Source organism: Rhinichthys klamathensis, unplaced genomic scaffold (genome assembly GCF_029890125.1).
Source record: "Rhinichthys klamathensis goyatoka isolate OS25496 unplaced genomic scaffold, OSU_Roscu_1.1 h1tg000446l_1, whole genome shotgun sequence".
Lineage (NCBI taxonomy): Eukaryota > Metazoa > Chordata > Actinopteri > Cypriniformes > Leuciscidae > Rhinichthys > Rhinichthys klamathensis.
In genome coordinates this window covers 1,832,428-1,855,900 of record NW_026606941.1, presented here as the reverse complement: position 1 = coordinate 1,855,900, position 23,473 = coordinate 1,832,428, and the positions used below count along the sequence as shown (strand labels likewise).

The following is a 23,473-nucleotide window of genomic DNA, read 5'->3' as shown; positions in this document are numbered from 1 at the left end:
GACGGATGTAACAAGAGTGTACGTGGTGGATCAATAGCTGGCGGGGTGGAAAGTCCAGTGGTGGGAGATGGAAAAAGGAAGATGCCGTACTGATAGGTTTGGGGGTGATGAAAGGACTCGATGCAGATTAATGGGCTTTTGTTAAAAATAAAAATAAAACAAAAAACAAACAAAAACTACCCCTAGGGGTAAGACTTGACTTGAGACACACGATGGGAAACATAAGACAGGTGAACATACGATGTTGATCTGGCACAGGACTGCAAACACAAGGAGAAAAAATAGGGAGCAAACAAGGGAGGACAGGTGGGGCAACTGAACCAATAATTAGGTAACAACATGGGTGGGGTCAGACAATAGACAGGAGAGAACATGGCACAAGGAAACACATGACAAGCCATGTGCTCACACCAAACATGACAAAAACACGAGCACATGGCCAGCAAACACAATCCCAAGCCATGTGCTGCAGCTAAAACAAAATGAGACACGAACACACAGCCAATGAGAACACTCATAAGCTGTGTGTTCACACAAAACATGAAAGCATGCAGCCTGTGAAAAACACCAGCCGCATGCTACACAGCACAAGACAAAATATGACATGTAAGCACATGGCCGATGTAATCACGAACCGCGTGCTACACAGAACACAACACACGCGGACAGAAGAGCGTACGGCCCGGTTAACTCGAAACCGCACGCTGACACGACAAGACCGAGTGCACGAGAACGAGCGAAAGCTCATCCTGTGCACTCACAAAAAAAATACCAACACTCGGAACAGGAATGTCCGAATCCCGACACAGAACCGAAACCAAACTAGACATGAGTGCTGGAATCCGAACACCTGCTCCAAACATGAAACAAGGAACACAGACAAGAGAGCGCACTGCTTGCACAAAGACAAGACAATACAGGAGTGTGAGGGCTCTGTCACAAAAACAAGAATAAACTAGACCGAAGTGACAGAACCCTGACAGCCATAGCATTTTTTAAATACATTAATAATTTAGCTAGATGTCAATGCTAACATGCAAATTCAAAACCTATGCGACCAAGGGGTCTATGATATTAGAAATGTACCTCTTTGTATTAATTATGCTTTTGCATAATTATGCATTGTTGAAATATGCTAATTAAATGCAGCGATATACTTCAAAATAGATTGAATACATTTTTTTAGCTGTCATTTGTCACAATAGCTGACTAAAACAGGGTTATCAAGGGCATTCAGAGACTAGAAATGTTTAGCATTGATTTAGTAGGTAGTTGTCTTACTAAATCTCTCTAATGTGAAGCTGTGTAATGCTGAGCCAGTCTCTCAGTCCTTTATTAATAAAATGATTGTCCTTCTGGGATGTTTTTCTAGTTCTGCACAGTAACTTGGGAGCTCTGAGGGGCCATCAGGTGCTTCGTCACCTCGCTGACTTCGGGTCTCAGAGTCCTCAATGTTAATTTTATATTCTTCTTGAGTGTGACAGCCTCAGAGGTCTACAGAGAGTTCATCAGATTTTATGGCTTGGTTTTGCCCTGTCATGCACTTTGAACTGTGACACCTCTTGTAGACATGTGCCTTTCTAAATACAGCATGCCTACTACACAGTTTTTGAGAAAGAAATTGAGTTTAATTAGAAAGTAAATGCTGTGAAATCGAATGCAAAAGATTTATTTTGTTTAATTTTTAAAGTGATAGTTAATAAAAAAAAATACATTTCTGTCATTAATTACCGATTTACATTAATTATTGATTTAAATTTTTAGGTGATCTGCCGAAATGTTTTTACTGAATCTTTATACGACACTGTGTTTTGATTGATAAGGAAGAAAATCAAATGAATCCTCTCGTAGTCATAAGTAACTGTATAACCAAAAAATGCTGGATGAAGGGCTCTGAACACTGGTGCATATGTAGCAGACCTATAGTCTGTCTAGCAGTATATATTTTTTTTTTGCATATTCATTTTATTTATGACTTGCCCAGGGTCATCCAAACTTTACCGTAATTCTTCTTCACTGTGTTTTGATGAAGCATTTAAATCAGGGGCCTTTTTTCAGGGCAAGGACCCCTTAGGTGATAGAGACATGAAGCAGGAATCCCCAATACAAAATGTGTCAAACAGAGCTACATACAGTAGTAAGCATCTAGCCTACGATATTAATAGAAACCAACGATATTATGATTAAAAAATCACTGAGATTAAAATCACAATTCATTAGTTGTTCACAGTTGTTGTAAATTATTTTAATGGATTTGCAGTCATGTATTTTAATTTTACTAGTCAGATGGACAGTTAAACATTTATCTGAACTTTAGATTCAAGTTGACCAAATCTTCACATTTTAGTTTTACTGTGTGATGTACAATTAAGAATCAAATCACTGAGCATCTGAAATTTGTGAGTGTTCTCTAAAGTCCAGATGTAATGTGTAAGCAACGTACAGTGAGACATTTAAGATTATTTACAAGTCATTACTTTTACAAATAATTGGAATGGAATATCAAAAATATATTGATACAAATATTTTTCTATTAATCTGCATTTACATTGCGCATACCTATTTTGACATGCCACATTTCTCTCTCGTGCTCGTTATCACTATGTCAATTGCAATTTCGAAAGTGATTCCCACATATATATGTAGATGTCACTTTTGAAATTTTGCTGCGTGTAATTGGCCGTTGGTCCTCTTAGCAGCATGTAAAACAAATTTTTTTATTCAGTGGATTATATATTGCCTCGAAAGCATGCAAAGACAGCTCCCTTTACAATCTCTAAAAAGCTGTCGCTTATTTCAGTTCGCAATCTCACAAAGTTCCATAAAAATCAATTGTTGTCTACACTGCATAATTAATCTCTTACATACATAGTTTCTTTGTTTGTTAATGAGAGGATTCGCAAGCGTACAGAACTCAGTACTGAACAACTCCAGCGTTTTGAGTCACATTTTGACACAAGAGATCAACAAACATGACTGATTGGCTACATTTCGCACCGCTGCAAAACACGTTGTAAATAGAAACAATAAGAGGCTTATTTTAAAAACACTTAAAAAATTGAATGAATTGAATGGTTGTGTTATGTATATATCGTGCCTTAAGGTTTGTTCCATAAGCCAATATTAAATTAGGTTTGTGCTAAGGATTTGAATGATTTATGAAATTGTGAAGCTTGTTAAAGGGATAGTTAACCCTACAAATTCTGTCACCATGTCTTTACAAAACTCTATAGATATTTAATTAGAATTTTCATTTTTGGGTGAACTATCCCTTTAAGGAGAGGTTACTGTTACTTTTCTAAGTACATATGGTTTTCTTGCTATAGCCTTTCATATCAAGGACCAGAATATAATAAATAAATTGTAAGTGATAAGACGTAATAAACAATACAACTTTTTTAATAAATACTTTTGACTTGGTCTAGCAATCAACAACCTAGAATACTCTAGCAACTACGTGTTTTACACAGGCAAGAACTACTCAGATAATCTTTTCTGCAGAGATTTTTTTTGTATTGTATTGTCAGAAGCATCCAGGTCAGTTTACCAGTATATTGCCGTTGCAGCTACCCTGCTTCCCCTAGAGATCCCTACTCTTTCCAAGAAATCCTTTCACCCATCTGTTGAATTATAGGGGCCCCCTTACTGTAGTGAAGTCCCCGAGATATGAACCTTGAAAATTGTCTGACAAGTGCACAACGCAGAGTTTAATTGCATAAACTGTGCTGCATGTAATATGTACATGATGATAATAAGAAAAGACTTGCCATTGAAAACATACAAAATACATGAGGGTTTGCGTGTGATTTGTTTTGGTCTTAGCACTGAATATTTGGCTTCTCTGAGGAGGAGTTGAATCTCGTGGCATTTGACCCAGTTTAAAGACAAATAATTTTGAGAGATATCTTGTTTGTTTTTTTCCTCTAAAAGTTGTTAAGGTGTCTGTTTGTCCTGCTTTAATCTTTTCATTGGTGTTTATGTGCACAGCATTTTTTGGGTCCTGGTTTACCCTACATTTCCTAACCGAATCTGTTGTTGGGTGCTAATTACATATTATAATGTGTCTTAGTGTGTATTTGCGGTGGCAAGGAGTAGATTGTGAGAGTGTTTGTCACTTGCCGACGTGTCAGACGTCGGCTGTCATAAAAACAATAGCTGAACTCTCTAGTGCTGGCTTTTCCTGTGGTACAGTTGTGTGTTTATAGACTGAGCTGAATGTGATCTATGTCCAACAAGAGGACTCTGCTTTTGCTGGGGTCAGATTCTGTGCCTCGGCGCCAAAGGTAAATACTGGCTTCCTTTCACACACCTCTCGTCTCTTTAACACTCTTTCCTTTCTCTGTCTCTTTCACACACACACATGCTCTGCATATTCTAATGGAAGTTTATCTTCCCAACTCAGGTGTCTGCGCATAGGTGTAGGTGGCGTTTCTGCTCGTGCTGAACTTAATTGAACTACCGCTGAGCACACGGACGCCGCTCGCTGTTTCTGATAAATGAGTCACATGCGGCCACCCACCCCAATGTTGAATCCTGCAGATTGACACATGAATGAATGAAAACTAATGAGCAATGAATGATTCTGCCTGGTCACACTCAGCTCTGCACACGAAGAGAAGGAACTTTGAAGAAATTAGATTTTATAGTATGTGACAACTGACCAATTACATTTTTAGTAATAATTCAAATGGATTGTTGAATCAGTGTTTTGAAACTGACACATTTAATTGATTAAACGATTGTATTATTTTTTTTAAACATTGTAGTGTGTGTCTTAAAATTAAATTTATTCCTGTGATGTTGAAGCTGAATTTTCAGGAGCCATTACTCCAGTCTTCAGTGTCACATGGTCCTTCTGAAATCATTCTAATATGCTGATTTGTTGCTCAAGAAACATTTCTTATTATCAATGTTGAAAACAGGTGTTCTACATTGCTCTACAATTCGAAATGTGAAAATTGTAAATCATGATTTATGAAAGTAACAGCACACTTTTCAGTTAGCCACAGACTTCATGTATCAAACATGCGCCACTAATTGACAACAGCGCTCTGGACTAAAGGAGTTCCCAGCGTACTGCTGCGGGTCTGTTAGTGGAGAGGAGCTGACATCTTTCCAGAGCAGAGGAACAAGTTTTTCTTACTCTTGTAGCTGTGTTTTCCCATCCCCTTGTCTTTCTGCCCAAGGTTGCAGACATGTGAGCAATAAAGGGTTAACATACAGAGGCTCTGTCTCACAGACGGTACAGGACATTGAATGGCTACCTTCTACAGCCAGCAAACGCATTGGTTAAGGTTGAGGGTGGGTCTGTGGTTGAGGCTGTTAAATGGACTGGATTCTCCTGGATCAGGAGTCGCTGTGCACAACATTTGCTCATATGCACTGTCAACGGGAGAGTGAGGGAAAGGAGGGAGGGAGAGAAAACGGGCAGAGACGATAGGGTTTTTCGAAGAATAGATGATAATGAATTTTCACGGAAAGGCATTAGAGTCAACAAGATTGTTTTTTGACACAATTGACACAATCTTGGTGGCTTGCCTGTTTTTTCCAACTTAGCACCTCCATTGTTGTCACATGTGCGTACACACACATACACCCACGCTTCCCCTCCTTTTCACAGCAGGCGGTGAGGTGGCCCTCCCTGGATTGTCATGTATAAGGGACAGAGGGTAATGTTGTTTTGCTCTTGAGTTGGCTGACCTGGTGTCACCTGACATTGAAGTGAACAACAACAGCCATACACTTGCCGTACTTGTTATATACCATAATGTGTAATGAAAATCTATGTGTGAAAGGCAGGACTGTTTTACACCTTTTCAGTATTTGGAAAGATGTATTGAAGAGCTTAGTGGAAAAACTGAGAATTGTTTTGAACTTTCATATGAATCCATTTTAGCTGCTCGGATTACTGCCAGTCACTTTTCATGACAACTTTTCCTCTGTTTTTGTTCTTTTTTTTTCTTGTATTTCTCAGCACGCTCCATTTCCCCAAAGCTCTACATAAATTTACTTTTTTTAGCAGGTGTTTTATGATCCCTGGGTTTGTCAGCGCTTGTCAGGAGTGTTTGGAAACTTCAGTTAAGTCCCCAAGCATTTTAGAAAGCTTAGTGTTGTATGCCTAAATCACTAAACACTTGTCAGAGGATTTAACATGGGGTTAAAAGTCAGATGAATACTTAATTGTCATGCATAAGGCAGGTCTGAAGATTTCTAAGCCCTCATCTTGTGTTGCCGTTGTCATGGAAGTCGAGGTGTTTGCTGGCCTTTCTTTGGACTAAACCAACTCCAGGATTGTGTTCGACTGAGTTGTGGAGTAAACATCACTGGCAAGAGCCAATATTCCATTAGGACACACACAGATTTCGTCTGTCGCTTGTTCTTTGAACTCAAATCATTATTATATCCTTTCCTTGTGCGCCGCTCTGATGGTGAGTGTTTGTGTGTGTGTACATTAGGGTTGTGCTGATACAATCGTATATGGATTTCAATGATGAGATTCTAATTGTTTGGTTATATATCTATTAATTTATTCCAAAAATAAATTAAAATGCAATTCACACACTATCAAAAGTTAGAGGTTGCGAGATTTGTTTAAAGGGGTGGTTGATTATGATTTCATTTTTCTAACAGTATACTTTACTGAGAGTGAAAGTTCTCCCCTTATTAGACATTCTCTGGTTCCAGCCAGTAAAGTGCCATAGATATCCATAATAAAGGCTAGATGTCTTACGGCGGAGTCTCTATCGTCATCACCGTCGGCCATCTTGTCACAGGCAAGCTTTCTGGCGGGCTCTGTGGTACCTGATGTAAGATGAGTGATCAACACGAACACAAATACTCTTATCTCGTTGAAATCTTGGTGGATTTACAAACGGTTTGGTTTCTTACAAACGTTATTAACGTGGCTATAATTCTGGATGATTATTTATTTATTTATACACTTATTATTCATAAGTATGCAGTGTCATAACTACATCTCTGACGTTTATAACAAACCAAACCGTTTGAAAATCGGTAGAAAATTGAGTAAGTTATGGTTATTTAAAAAGTATATGCACCATTAAAACACAATGTTACGAGTGATCGAGACATCTAGCCTTTATTATGGATATCTATGGTTAGTGCGCGTGCAACGGAAGGGAGGGGGAGGGGACGGGATGAGGAGGCAGGGTTGAGCTAGCCTCAGTTTTGTTTGCCAATACTTTGAACGTCAACAAGAAGTGACTTCACCCAACATCGCTTAGAGTACCTTTAATAAAAAATACAGTAAAAACATTAATATTGTGAACTATTATTATTACAATTTAAAATAACCATTTTCTATTTTAATATATTTTAAAATGTCATTTATTCCTGTGATGCAAAGCTGAATTTTCAGCATCATTACTCCAGTCTTCAGTGTAACATGATCCTTCAGAAATTATTCTAATGTTTTCTGCTCAAGAAACATTTCTTATTAGATTTTTTTTCACAATTCTTTGATGAATAAAAAGTTTAAAAGAACAAAAAAAAATTTTTTATAGTCTTTAAAATTTGAAATATATTTCATTTGAAATATTTATTTGAAATATAGCCTAAAACTTTTGTAACATTATAAATGTCTTTGAGAGTGTTCATTGATCTGAATTAAAATGATCCTTAATAAGTACAATCTTCTTTTGTTATTTGTTAGAAATGGTTTAGTTCTGGTTGTAAAATGTCATATGGTACAGCTCCCCCCAAAACAATGGTATTTATGAATAATTTAATAATATTAAAAAAAAAAACTTTTTCACTCGAAAATAATGATTAAGATGTTTACACTACATGTGTTTAAGCTAAGGTACTTTTTATTTTATGTATACGCAACACAACGTTACATTTTTAAGAGTCATTCAATTAAAAAAATTCATTAAAGGGCACCTATTATGGATTTTTGAAAATGACCTTTCATGTAGTGTGTAACATAGCTCTAGGTGAATGAAAACATCCTGCAAAGTTTTAAATCTGAAAGTGCACCGTATATAAAGTTATTGTCTTTCAAAAGTAAGAGTCGACTGAGTCAATGAATTGAATTGTTTTTCAAACGAGCCATAAGCCGTTTCGTTGTGACGTCAAGACGAAACATTAGCATATTGCACGTCCACGAGCATGTGAAGAATCAGTGGTTAAAATTCATCTTTACCACGATACCACAGCAGTATAATCCTAAACTTTTGCTGTGTTCCCTTTATTTTACTGACGACTGCTTCTCAAATCTCGGAGTTAAATGCAGGATTCGCAAACCGCTTGCTCTTGAAAGATGGTGTGCAAAAAACGTTGTGTTGATTATGGCTTATGGCTTATGAAAACCTTAGAATATTGTGAAAAGGTTTTCATAGCTGTAAGCCATAATCATCAAAATTATAACAAAAAAAGGCTTGAAATATTTCACTTTGCATGTAATGAGTCTATATAATATATTAGTCTCACCTTTTAAGTTGAATTACTGAAATAAATTAACTTTTGCACGATATTAATTTTTTCCGAGTTTCACCTGTATTAGAAAAAATACTCTGTAAATAAATTAGTACAAGTAAAATAATCGGTTTGTTGATGGACATGTACTTGTTAATGCTGATGGTTAGGAATTACGGTTGCAACATCTTATAATGTACCTCAAACTGAGTAGTGTATCACTGAGAAACGTCCTGCTCGAGTCGTCCTTGCGATGGAGGTTCGGGTTAAATAGTTCTTCCAATATTTCATCATCGGACTCGCGCTCGCATTGAAATGGTAAACTCGACGACGTCATTGTTTGTTACTGTCTTTAGTTTACGGTGTTGGAAGCCTCAGGACAAGCAGAGCTGACGTTGTTATGGCAATGGGCGTTTTTGCGGCAAACCAATCACAACAGACTGAGCTGTCTGGCCAATCAGAGCAGAGTAGCTCGCGGAAAGGAGGGATTTAGAGAGATTGATTCATCTGACGAATCATTGAAAATGTGGTGATGTGCAAATGTATATTATGAAGAAATGAAACAGTTTTTTGACCTTTGATGCATGTAAACCTGTTGTAGGAGACTCCACAACAACATTAGGAAACTTTAAAATAGCATAATAGGGGCACTTTAAAAGTAATTTTTTTCTTGAAAATGATATGATAGTTTTTCAAAAGCCATTTGAAACTACTATGAATACAAAGAGTCTACAAATATGTAAACACTGACTTCAGTGGGAGAGAAGGACTTACAAGATTACTCTTGTCAAACAACTGGCAGCAGTGTGCTGCTCTGTGTACTGTGAGTTTATATAGGGTTTGTGTGCGTGTGTATGAGGGAAATAAAGAGAACCTAAAAGGCAGAGGAATGTGGTTACACCATTTTAGGAGCTGCTTATCAGAGTAGGCCATTTTGTCATTGTTTTAATATTTACAATTGTAATCTAGTGTTACATCAAGTTAGGACATGACTGTAGAGACGAGTTAACACTTAAAGGCATATTACAATTGAAGTACTGACAGCATCTGTCAATTTCCACAGAAGATAATCAGGCAATAATTCTTCAGTTGAAAGAGTTTGCATTTACATTAGAAGTCTAACAAGTTTCAGTACCACTCCTCACCTGTTTCCCAAGTATACACTTATTCTAAATAACAGTATAACAGTTTTGCAAAAATAACGAATTTATTTTTTCCCCAAAACACTCCCCCATCTTCCATTGGTTAAACAAACTGATAGTTCCTCTCCAAACTCATGGCAATAGTTAAGCCAGTGTTCTTGTGCGGGGCTGATCGGGGTGGTTAAACAAATTGATTGAATGTGTTGATAGTGCCTCAGTGTTTACACTTTTATGGAAAAATCTACCTACATATAACTTTCTTATAACTCTCACTGCAAAATAAGCTGGGATAAAAGTAAACATGACACACTTTAGCTTTAAACATTTACACATGTTATCAATGCGACTGATGTGGAAGAATCTGTGCAAAGTTAAATAAAACCTTTCAGCTCTATTAAAAAAATGCCTGGTTATTTTCACATGAAATCCACAAAAGGATACCAGGAAGAGACATGAAGATGTATTGAATTTTTTATTAGTTTCACATGGCTAAACCCCACTCGCAGGAATCACATTAACCCACCTAGAAAAGTTGTCTCATTTCATAAGGACGATTTAAACAAATTTACAGAACAAACAAAATAAATTGCACTGAATAATTTGAGCTTTTATGTATAAGAAATGTACATAGTTTTACATATTTCCCTTTAAAGCCTCTGGTTATGTTGCCTGCAAGTGCTCCATGTAAATGTGTCTTGTGTTAATTTTTAAAAACTGATGTCATCATTCTTTGTATTTGTATCTTTGTATATGTGGTATTCAACAGCAGATAACAGATTCTGTCCACTAACATTCAATTATAATTGTAAACTAGGAATATTCCTTGAGCCTGTGGAATTATTCATTTAAATGTGTATGCTTGCAGTCATAATTTAATAAACATAATTTATTTATTATTATTGCTGATAATAATCAATATTTTCATTTTGATAAATGCGTTTTTTTAAATCCTATCAAATTAAATGTACAGCATTCTTATTTTAGCATCCTTTCGTTTGCATTACTTAAAGTGGAAAAAAACATTAATAATAAAATTAATATAAGCTTAATGTAAGCTGTCTCTCTCTCCACAGTGTGTCCATCCTCATGCAAGCACCGTGCCTGCACTAAAGACAACCAGTGCTGCCACGACCAGTGCCTGGGCGGCTGCTTGGACCCCAACTCGTCGCGCAAATGCGTGGCCTGCCGCAACTACATGCACAATAACATCTGCGTTGAAAAGTGCCCACCTGGTTTCTACACCTATAAGGGCTGGCGCTGCGTCAACTTCAGCTTTTGCCAGGAGCTCCACAACAAGTGCAAGCAGGGCAAAGGTGACTGCCACGAATACGTCATCCATGATGGTGCCTGCATCCCAGAGTGCCCTTCTGGGTACACCACTGTAAACTCCACTACGTAAGTAACCCACTACTTATATGCTCTCCACTCAATGAACAGGCACAAATACTAGCGCACACATCCCCAAGTGTCCTAAAGGGTACTTCAAATGCTTCATGTGTGCGTCAGGACCCACATAAGCCAAATCTTTTGTGTATGAAGTTTGACCCAAAGGATGCCTGGGTCATTAGACCACTCTGTGCCTCATTTAGTCTTTGAACTGGATGAAGTAGACCAACTAGTCGCTTGGATTTTCCTCTTGTTTGTATTTACTGGTAAAAAAATATGATTTTGATGCTTTGTATATACTCAAACAGCACAGAGCAACATATTCATATGAGCAACAGGTTGTTCATATGAAGTGATTGGTTGTCCATCCTTGCTGACAAAAACTGCTTAATTCAGCCTGGTTTTCTTGTCTTAGCTGGTTTAAACTGGTCTAGCTGGTCTCCCAACCTGAAAAGTACCCAAAATCCTTTTAAAACCAGCAGGCCAGACAAGTTTGACTAGGCTGAAGGCCTTTTTATACAAAGTTCTTTTTTGGTGGTCGCTTGGAAAAAAGTTCGAAATACCTTTGCAGGGGTATACTGTTTGCGAAAATCCAGAAGTGATGAATATGTAAATATGATAATATTTTCTTACAATAACAAAAGAAACAACAAAAATTACAGCGGAGAGAAAACAGCAATTCATTAAGAAAGCATCTTATTCATGGAACAGGGACAATAAGTGAAGAGGGTCATTTAGTGAGTGTGTGTGTCAGAAAGGGAGGATTGTATGTTAATGAGGAAGTGTGTGAGTTTTAAAGCAGCGCTGACCTAGTGTGAGGCTTGGCAGTGCTGTTTGTGCACATTTAAAAAAGTCTGAGCAGAAAGAGGACTACGACCGACTACTACTCTCTGTTTTACAGAGCTTTTCAGAACACAGTTTGTTTTGTTTGTTTGTTTGTAGTGGAAATGTACGATGACCAATGTCTCATAGCTTAATCTCTATGCAGAAGGATGGGTGATTTGGTCACATGAACGTTGGGTTTTTTCTTTTCCTTAAAATGATCAGTCTGATTTCCAGACATCTCTTTGGTCTAGCTGTGGTCAGACACTAGCAAAAACCCTCAAAGAAAACAGTGGAGCATGCAATCAAAATGAGATATTTTGATACAAGATTTAAAGTGTGCAAGGTGATATGAAAAGCAGCAGACAGGGAAAAATAAACTACTGTTCAAGAGTTTGGGGTTGGTAAAAAAATTCAAAAACAACAATTTTTTTTTTGAAAGCAGTCTTATGCTCACCAGGGGTGCATTTATTTAAAAAAAAATACAGCATTTTTTTTTTAACTTTAAAATGTAATTTATTCCTATGATTGCAAAGCTGAATTTTGCTGTCACTTTTGATCAATTGAATGCTTCTTTGCTGAATAAGGTATTGAAAAATATCTTACTGACCCCAAACGTTTGAAACTTTCGGTGTATATGTCCATTTTATTCTTTAAGAGTCCTCAAAAACAATATTGGGCACTGGTAAAACATTTATTATAATATTATGAAATATTAGTAATTATGCATGTTGTTATTTTGTCAATATATATAATTTGGAATAGCTGTCAATTGAAAAGTATGTTTTTTCTCCATAGAGTGTGAAGTTACGGAATCTGCCTGAATTTATTAACTTGCCGCCTCAGTCTCCGTGAACCGAAGCACATCATAAAAATGAACCGATACTCAGCGTATACTTGCCTCACAGACATTAGAAATACATATATAAAAAGCTTGAAATGTCTACTTTTAAACAAACTATTTCAAAACAAAAAGAAATACTCTCTGCTTATGACATCCGGCGAGTCAGCATCGTCAACTTTGCAGCCGACACTGACACAGAAAACACTAGTTTATTAATAAATAATTAACTTCTCCTTGCTATTATTTCCGACACATTCATAATCATTACTTTTGCCAATGCTTTGCAGCAAGCTTTATGCTTGCGCTTGAGCATGGAATAGGCTATGTATTACGTCTATATATTAAACGCTCATTATGGTTTAGTATTCTCTTCAGTATATATTCAAGTAATTCAATTAATGTAAACGTGCAATAAGTCGACAAATGGCTTAAATGCACGACTCTTAGTCGACCTGAAAAATCTTTTGTTGTGGGCAGCCCTACTACTAATCGTTTTTGGAGCTTGAAAGTTTGAATCGCCATCCTGTTTGTGTTTCTTGGAATAAAAAAATAATAATATGTGGTTGAAGCAGAAATAAGGTGAGTAAAGGATGACAGAGCTGACCCTGTAATGCATGTTCTGCCAGATAGGATACTTCTATTTGCTGTTCCTTTTTTCTATCACTCTTTCTCATGATACTCTTGCTTCCCCCTTGCCAGTATGACCCCTGGGCTGGGCAGTTTGGGTGCACTGTGGGACAGCAGACACACAAATCACAGAGGCTGGACAGACAACAGTGCAGTGGTCCAACCTCACACCCCGTGCTGCCGCCCTTGGTTACAGTCTCTGCACGTTAACCGCGCGCATTGAGATATCAGGAGTTTCGACATCCATGTCCTCATTGGCTTGTCTCTATCTGTCTGTCAGATGCATAGACAGGGAGCGCCGTCTGGCTACTGACAGATAAACGACTCTGAGTTGAATCCTTGCCGCAGGGAGACACGACATACTGGACTCTCTGATATGTCTGCAATAAGGATTTCACCCACGCACCAGCTTTCCTTCAGATTAGCTGGATAAAGCGCAGCACATTCCGTCCTTTTTGGCGGGTACCAAAAAAGAGTAACAAGGTGCAAAACACAGCGAAAGCCCATAAGGGAAATTACTTGAGCTTTGCCCGATCGGTGGTTTGTGCACATTCTTGACACTGCTTCAGATCTGGTATTATGTTGTGACACTAGTATGATTGTTCAGACTGTGAAAATCACTCCTCCATATCTTTTGTTTTGCTTGTGGATTCACACGTTATTAAAGTTGTCATACAAATATGCGTAGCAAAGTTTCACAGGAAACTGTGGCGCAGAAAGCATCCTGCACAGAGGACAAACAGTCCCTCAGTCAGGCGCAACACTTCTACAAAAACAATCAGTGATTAAGTTGTGTCTCTGGCACGTCTGAGTGAATGTCTCATTCATCCTTGATTGCACCCTCGGCCTGCCCTGCAAGGTCATCCGCGCCCCCGCTCCCACCGAAACAGCGCTGGCACTTTGCGCAACAGGATTCATGTCCTTGACACAAACAATCAGTTATTGTCTTAATGCTACATATTTGCCTTGATGTCAACGAGAATAGAAACGCTCCATCATATCTACATTTCTTTGTGTCCGTTTACAGCACGTACGAATGAATGACTTTTTGTTTGTCATGTGGCTTTGTGTACATGTGACTGTGTTCTGTGCCGCAGGTTGAACTGCACCCCTTGCGCTGGCCTTTGTCCCAAAGTGTGCATGGGGCTGAAGACAGTAGACTCAGTCACTTCGGCACAGGCTCTGAGAGGATGCACAGTGATCAACGGCAGTTTGGTCATCAACATCCGCGGAGGGAGTAAGAACAATACAATTTCTCCACTTTGTGCAGCATAGAAGGGAATCTTTAGTGTAGAGCTCTCTGGAATTCATGGTTCTGATTGGTTAATCAGCATTCTGCAAATGTTTTATATAATGACGACTAAACTTTATAATTGGCTGTTGTCCGTGGCAACCATTCTCCTATACTGTTAGATTCAGGTCCCCATCTGTGTTCTGATCACTGTGTTCTGTTGGTGCATTTACCTTCTAGTTATATAATAATAATAAAAACAATTATTATTATTTATTTGTCAGTCATTCAGGAGTATAATAATATAAAAAATAATTAGTAAAATAAATAAAAAAATATCATAAATAACTCTATTTTGCATTGTGACTGCATTACCACCTTGGGTGTGTGTTCACTTCCAATAATTCAATTTAATCAATAACAGAAACCTATAAAATGTTTACAGAGTAGCCTTATTGTACTTCATTGTACATTTTAATAGTGTGCAGACTTTCTTAAATTCAGATTTTAAACTTGCTCTTCTTTCCACCTCTCCCTGTTAGATAACATAGCCGCAGAGCTGGAAGCTAACCTGGGGCAGCTGGAGGAGATCACCGGCTACCTGACAGTGCGACACTCATATGCCCTAGTCTCTCTATCTTTCCTTCGCAAGCTTCGAATAATCCATGGAGAGACGCAGGAAGTCGGGTATGAGTCTTCTTCATAGGATGTCAAGGTTTTCCTTGGTTTTCCAAGGTTTTCCAAACTGTTGGCTTTATCCATTTGCGTTGTCAGGTCTTGCTTGTCAACCATAATGATACCATGTCGTCTTTCTATTCCTTCCTCTTCCTTTGTCCTTAATTGTGTGCTGTTTTGTTTCCCATCAGGAATTATTCATTCTATGCTCTCGATAACCAGAACCTGCGTCAGCTGTGGGACTGGACCAAACACAACCTGTCCATCCAGCAAGGTCGCATGTTTTTCCATCATAACTCCAAACTCTGCATGTCAGAGATCCGGAAGATGGAGGAGGTGACTGGCACTAAGAACCGGCAAACAAAGAATGACATTGTCTCAAAGACCAATGGAGATCAGGCTTCATGTGAGGAGGACATAGCTTTGCATTTCCTTTATGCTCATGTGCTCTTTTTTTTTTTTAATAAATCTGAACGCATTGTTGTTGGTGTTTGACCAGGTGAGAGCCAGGTTTTGAAGTTCACACAGATTCGCACACTTTCAGACAAGATCATAATTAAATGGGAACCTTTCTGGCCGCCAGATTTTCGAGACCTTCTGGGATTCATGGTTTTATACAAAGAGGCGTAAGTGACTCAACTTTTTTTTTTTTAAATGGACCTAAAAGGTGCACTATGAGGATTTTCATAAAAAATAAAGTAACGACTCATACAAAAATAATGCATCTCATAATTACTGAAGTGTGCGGTGGTGTTTGTGTCTACAGAGACACATTTCCTTCTTGAGTTCCTGTGCTCGAGACATTTTTGAGCTGCAACCTTTGGCCAGTGGGTGTGTCGCCCCAGCCAATAATTTATCTATTAGCGTAACTGTTCTTTCATATGTACCAAAAAAATGCTATTTATGCATGATAAATACAATATTTGAAATAAGCTCATTGCTCATCTTTCCGCTGGTATTCGCTTGAGTCGGTTGGGCTGCGTATCCAACTGATAAATCATGTCAGGGCAGAGTACTTGTGCTTCTGGCGGTGCTCAAACGAGGGGCCAAGTTTGAATGTTGTGTTTAGAAACAGTAACTGAAAATCCTGTATGGTGCACCCATAATCAAGGTAGACAGCATATAATGTGTTGTGAATGAAATTGAGACTGTGACGGATAGAAGTACCATCCGAAATCAAGAGCATTTTGTCCTCTGGAAACTTCAGTAAACACTATATTTTATGTTTTGTCGACTTAATGATACACAGTACACCAGGTTATACGAACTATCCCTCACAGCCTCGTTTTCATTTTCACCATTTTAACAATGGTGTCTAGCTCAATCTAATGAAGTGATTTCTGTGTTAACATTTCTCTCTGCTTCTCAAGGCCATTTAAGAATGTAACTGAGTTCGATGGTCAGGATGCATGTGGCTCTAACAGCTGGGTCATAGCAGATGTGGACCCTCCACCTCGCGCCACAGAGGGAAAAGAACAGCAGGAGCCCGGCTACCTCATCCTCCCTCTGAAGCCCTGGACACAGTACGCCATCATGGTCAAAACCCAGCTCTCCGCTTCTGATGAACACCAGGTCCACGGAGCAAAGAGCGAAATCATCTATGTCCGCACCAATGCTACCAGTAAGAGCTTCAGATGCGACTGATTCATTTAGAAATTTAGAAAGTTGGGATGACCAGTTTTTTGTATGCCCTTGTTCAGAACATCCATTTTCTATTTGAAGACCTTTCACTTTACAGCATTTGTATTCATGATCTCCTTACCAAGCCTGTTTAAAACTAAATGTAGTCATTTCTCTAGTCCTTTCTTTAAGTCGATTTCAGTAGCAGTGGTAATCTTGCAGCCTTGGTATGGGAGAGGAATAAAAGAGGTCAAAGGCTGGTAAAATAGGCCACTGGTGACTTTCAGTGGTGTGAAATCATTAAGCAGTGTGCAGCATCATGCCAGGCCGTGATTTAGGAAAAAAAAAAAAAGTGGTTTGCTTTCAGTGCAGCTAGGTGTCTGTCTGATTTCCTTTTGAGCTTGTTTTGTCTTTCCTTCCTGATAAACCACATAACCATTCACTAAGCTAAAAAACATTGTTTCAGCAGCTGGTTGGCAAGAGCTGAAAGCAGTGCTTCAGGGGTTTTCTCTCTTTTTTGTCTTTCTGGTTTGGCAAACGGTTGGGTTCGCACACTGTGACATCGATGGTGCCCCTCTACTTCCTTTTTAGGAGGAAGCTGTCGTTATTCTTCTTGTCTCATCGGTGACCTAGTCTGACAATGTGGTCTAACCAGAATAGAGTTTTGTTAAGAGTCTACTGTTCTACTTGTCTACCTTTTTGGCTTTGTTCTTATTTAAAATCATTCTTGTTTTTTCCATTTACTAATGGGTGAGTTTTTTGTTGTTGTTGTTGTTTTCAGAACCCTCCGTGCCCCTGGACCCCATATCCTCGTCAAATTCCTCATCTCAGATCATTCTGAAGTGGAAGCCCCCTAACGATCCAAACGGAAACATCACACACTACTTAGTCTTCTGCCAGCAGCAACCAGAGGCTAGCGAGCTCTACAAGTTTGATTACTGTCAGAAAGGTTAGAAAACATACATGAACATATGTATATAAAACATACACACTACCGTTCAAAAGTTTGGGGTTGGTAAGAATCTGAATTTTATCTATAAAAAGCAGAACAAAATCGAATCCTTGTGTTTCTGTTGTTCAGGAATGAAGCTACCCACCAGAGCCCCCACACAAGTGGACAACGAAGAGGAACAGAAGTGGAACCAAACCGAGGAGCAGGGCCAAGATAGCCGCTGCTGCGCTTGCCCCAAAACGGAGAAACAGCTGAAGAAAGAGGCGGAGGAGTCAGAGTACCGCAAAACCTTTGAGAACTACCTCCATAATGAAGTCTTTGAGCTCAGGTAAATACCACGGTTCCTCATTTAACTAGTGTACATTAGAACTGCAAACACTAATCATATAATCGGTAATGAAAATAAAATTAGTATGAAAAAAAGATACATTTTTACTATTTTTGCGCTCAATATATAGCATATATTATATAGCATATAATTTTCCTTACATAAATAATATATAGCGTACATATAAACATAATATGTATATATTACATACCATTTAATGTATATACAATATATAGCATGCATTATATAGACTTTCATGTGATTGCAATACATAGCTCACATTATATAAACTTTTTAATAATATGGCAATATATAGCATAAATACATTATAGAGACTTTCTTGTATAAACGGTATATTGCATATATTATATAATGCAATTTTCATATATAGACAATATATAGCATACATTATTGACATTATTATATATCCTGCATTATATAAACTTATGCAAACCGTTTTCATATAGTTTGAAGGAGAGCATTGTGCAAGATGTGAAATATCTAATTTAATATATGAAATAATCAACAGATTGATCAGTTATCAAAATAGTTCCCCCTATTATCAAAATAGTGTTAAGGGCTCAGAAACAGACATTTTTCTATTCAAAGACTCCTGAGATGCTGCTGTCACAATCTTCAGCTGACGTGACCCTCTAGGTGAAGATTCTCAAGTTGTTCATGTTGTTATGGTGTTCATCTGTTTTCTCCAGAGTTCTAAGCTCAGGGTTGACCGTCTTAGTAGTGGTCAGACCGCTTTCCCTCGCCGGGTTGTTTTTGACTCCACCAAGACCTTGAGTACATGTTTTTGTTTGGTGCGTTTCCACCTTCTATGTGTATCTTTGGCCTTCAGAAGCTCACAGCTGGCTCTAAAGATCTGGTTCCACTCTTACACACACATGTACACTCCCACGTACACACAAAATTTTTCTCATGCCTTGGTTTAGTGTAATCTTTGTTTTGGGTTGAAGATGTTGTCTGGTCTGTGGTAGGGATGGACAATGTTGACAAGGACAACCACAGCGCATTCAGAGGAAGTGCAGACTCTTACACAGGTGGTTTGTCTCGCTACCCTTCATTGCTCTACATATTATGGTTGAGTTTTGCAGATGGTCTGCACGTTTTATTCACAGTAACTTTACAGTCTATAAAAAGTATTCGATTTGTTTTATTTAGACATAAAAATATGGTTTTACTTGAGATGATTTTATCCTCGGAAATGCTTTGGCTCTTAGAACACACCAAAAGTGCTGAATCCTCCTGTCCTGAGCTCTTATATATGAGGAAATAACTGAAGGCTGTGGTGCTCTGGTAGTGGTTTACCACTAGAATAGTTCAAACAAACCACATGAAATGCTCCTTTGCTCCCTCTAGAGGCTATGCTTGTAATGAACCCAATGAACTGGAATTCTGCAATAGAATCTGTCTGCAACCTTCAAGCTAGGCCCCTTCAACTTCAGGTTACGCCCACTTCAGGTTACGCCCACTTCAAGTTACGCCCCTTCAAGTTACGCCCACTTCAGGTTACGCCCACTTCAAGTTACGCCCCTTCAAGTTACGCTAACTTCAGGTTACGCCCACTTCAAGTTACGCTAACTTCAGGTTACGCCCACTTCAGGTTACCGTTACGCCCACTTCAAGTTACACCAACTTCAGGTTACCGGTACACCCACTTCAAGTTACGCCAACTTCAGTTTACGCCCACTTCAAATTGCTCACTGTTTTTTTTCGACATAAAGCAGCTCTGCACAGACCGGTCGGTGTATGACATCAAAGTACCGCCAGAGCGATTAGAGAACAGACAGTTCCGTATGCTTTTGAATCGCTCTCGCATGAGTTTAACATAAACTGAACATACTACAGTTGATTAAACTGACTCTTAGCTGTTCAAGAACCGAAATGCTTGTTTTGGTATACAGTAAAGCAAGCTGCAATCTGCATTAGTGCCAGGGTACTGATAATGTATCGCAAGAAACCATATTGCAATGTATTGTTTTATCAATTATTCATCCCACCTCAACTAGAGTGTGGAGCAAGCACTAATATATCCTTTTGGAATTGGGATTTATTTCTTTTTTTTTCTTTTTAATAAATAATTGTAAACATCTTTTTGTATGGTCTTATTGTATGCCTGATTTGCTGATGATAAAATGTTTTGACTGATATACACAGCACTAATGAACAGTTAAATGCACCGCTGACAAACAAATCTTATGATACTTTTGAGACAAATGAACAACAAGCACACCCATAACAAAATCTTTTAATTGAAAGGCAACACAATGAGGGTTTATGCAAACCCAATCTAATATGTTCTGGCACTAATATTGTCTGTTCTGGGCTACTGCTGGAGCATTACATCCAATAGAAAATCAGATCTCAGAAAGTGCCCCCAGCCACATAAAAATAGTAGAATCTAATCCTTGTAGTTTTCCCCTCTGTCCACGTCCCCTGTAGGTTTCACAGTCTTTGTAGACAGAATTGCATTGAATGCAACAGGAGATTAGATACAGAGTTCTGTAGGTCCTTCTATGCTCCTCTGAAAATGTGTTCCAGTTTACCACACCTGTTGACAAAAGAAGAGACGGGTTCATGTGTAAAAAAAAACATGTTCAGATTTTTTTTTTTTAATACAAAATTTTCTGGTAGCAGTGTTTCCTCAGTATTCATTTTAGTTGTGGTGTGCCACCACAGCAAGAAAAATGTGAAATTAAAAGAAACTCATATTGTCTAAACCAAAGCATTAGTCTATTGTAGAAGTAATTATTATATTATGATGATTAAAATAATTTTAGCACTAGAACCTCGACCTGAATCATAACTTAGGCCCAAACATGGACAGATAAAGGACAAATGAGGAATCGTCACTCAAAAGCACCACACCTGCACATAAAATAAAGAGGAAACAGTCATAAACTGGTATAGAAAACAATAAATTAGGCGACATCCATTAGGTGACATCTTACCCATGCATTTACATTTTAATAATGGCAAGTGACCACTCCAGGGCGATCTACTGTGTTGTGTTGCTGACATGTGTGGGACACTCAGCGAGACAGATTGACAAGCTCAAAGTTCCAAATGATTTGCTCTGCCCTTGCTGCAATGTAAAAAGCGGCAATATGACTTATATACTTCGATTTACACGGTTATCTCTGGAAAATATTCTTAACGTTGTCTTTATACGAGCTGGCATCTTGCCGACAACATCTCGTTTTGAGTTTGACACATCGTGTGGTTCTGTGTGATTTGGGCAACTTCAAGTTACGCCCGCTTCCTGTTACGCCCCTCTCTTGCAGTCCGCAGACAGACCCATCTCAAATTTTGTGGCTTGCAGTCCATGCATGCTAGTGTTGTACTCTTTAAAATATGGCCAAAATACCCTTTAGCAAAGATACACATTTAGACTTTGTCTTCTGGTTAAATGCACCAAATACACCACTTTCAATAATTTGGGGTTGGTAAGATTTTTTTAAATGAAAATCTATTGACTGAAAAATACAGTAAAAACATTAATATTTGTGAAACATTCAAACTTAACACTCCAATTTTACTCAAGTCTTCATTGTCGCATGATCCTTCAAAAAACTTCCTAATATGCTGATTTGGTGCTCAAGAAACACTTATTATTATCAATGTTGAAAACAGTTGTGCTGCTTAGTATTTTTGTGGGAACTGTGATCAGGATTCTTTGATGAATAGAAAACGAATGTCTTTTCAAATCAATTTAATGCATCCTTGCCAAATTAAAGTTTGAATAAAAAACAAAACAAAATCTTAGTTGTGTTAAAGGTGATAAGTATTTTTGTCCAATCAAATTCTCTTTCATAATGAGTGTGTTTCTGCTAACAACCTGCTTCAATAGGAAATGTCAACAGAAGGACTTAACCCACCTTTAAGACTGAACCTAAATCTAGACTGACTTCCTTCTCTTTACATGTTTCTGTGTACCCAGGCCATCAAGACAGCGCAGATCTCTGGTGGGCATTGCCAATAGGACCTCCTCTCGTCTTTTCACTACGCCCTCCTCGTTGCCCAATGGCTCTGCCACTCGTAGCCCAGAGGAGGAAGCAGAGGCCAATAAGATTTCACTGATTGTTCATGCCAAAGAGTCAACAGTCATCTCCAGTCTGCGCCATTTCACCAGCTACCAGATAGAAATTCATGCCTGCAACCATGAGAATGACCCAGCTCGCTGCAGTATGGCGGCCTACGTCAGTGCCCGCACCATGCCCGAAGGTGTGGGATTGTAATTTTATGATCTATTATTTCATAGAGTATAGCTATTTTTTATTGGCTATATCCCCTATTGTCATCTGTTTGTTTATGTTTTTTGTACAGAAAAAGCTGATGACATTGTGAGTGTGATAATCTATGAGGTGTCTGAGTACTCTGTACACATCAGGTGGATGGAGCCTAAGGCCCCTAACGGCATGATTATTCTCTATGAAGTCCATTACAAGAGACTGGGAGATACAGAGGTGAGTTGTTCCACTGGATGGAGATCGAAGCCTGCACTCTGCTCCCATGAACACTGGCTGCACTTTTAAACTGATTTTTATCAATCCTGTTGAAATCTCCAAATATCTCCAAATAAACAAGCTTTTTTTTAGCATAATTGCATTAGCTGTGTATTTCTGTAACCATGGAGAAATCCAGCCGGAGACAGTAGTAATGTTCCTAATGCTGTTTTAAAAAAAGCCTCGGGTAAACAAGTGATGATTATATAAAGGTTAATAATTGTTGTAAGCAAAGCAAAACATGATGGTTTTGCACTTAGCGGCACATGCACCTTTTTCGGTTGATGGATTTGAAACACTGTTGTAACTGTTTACACTGACCTATGGCAGTTTCATTAAAGTCTGATGAGTAATATTTATATGTATTAGTGTGAGATGGATTTTAAAAACATGATAAAAACAGAGCCTTTGCCACTGGATAATGGGTGGCTTGAGTCCGATGTGCACTGCAATATGGGTTATCTATCTAACTGCATGCCTTTATGTCTTAGGAGCTGCACCACTGCGTATCCAGGAAGAATTATATTGCAGACGGAGGCTGCAAGCTGAGAGTGGTGCACCCTGGGAACTATACGGTGCGGATCAGAGCAACCTCCCTGGCAGGCAATGGATCATGGACAGAGCCAACACACTTCTATGTTAAGGACCTACGTAAGATGGCTTGTCCATAATGCCTATGAATATTATGTCTTCAGTTATTAAATTATGCATAAGACCCACATAACTGAATTTTGAAAAGGTTTGTGTGTGTATATGTGGAAAAAAGACTAAATATTCACACACAAAGTTTTATTGGACAAATTTCAAAGTTTCAACCTCTTAGTCTTCATTAGGGAAAAATGGTCCAAATGTTACAGTTGTTCAATATGGAAGATGTCATCAGTTAAGGTTTT

General features: G+C 38.4%; 1 protein-coding gene across 1 annotated transcript in view; it reads left to right on the top strand.

Moving 5' to 3' along the window:
• insra (insulin receptor a) overlaps positions 1 to 23,473 on the top strand; it is a 75,067-nt gene that overhangs the window by 39,725 nt on the left and 11,869 nt on the right. The window contains exons 3-13 of the mRNA XM_056236342.1: positions 10,652 to 10,973; positions 14,355 to 14,494; positions 15,031 to 15,175; positions 15,355 to 15,569; positions 15,663 to 15,789; positions 16,534 to 16,784; positions 17,565 to 17,732; positions 17,865 to 18,063; positions 22,016 to 22,299; positions 22,402 to 22,541; positions 23,072 to 23,231. Coding sequence (XP_056092317.1) covers positions 10,652 to 10,973; positions 14,355 to 14,494; positions 15,031 to 15,175; positions 15,355 to 15,569; positions 15,663 to 15,789; positions 16,534 to 16,784; positions 17,565 to 17,732; positions 17,865 to 18,063; positions 22,016 to 22,299; positions 22,402 to 22,541; positions 23,072 to 23,231 — 2,151 coding nt within the window. The remainder of the gene's footprint in view (positions 1 to 10,651; positions 10,974 to 14,354; positions 14,495 to 15,030; positions 15,176 to 15,354; positions 15,570 to 15,662; positions 15,790 to 16,533; positions 16,785 to 17,564; positions 17,733 to 17,864; positions 18,064 to 22,015; positions 22,300 to 22,401; positions 22,542 to 23,071; positions 23,232 to 23,473) is intronic.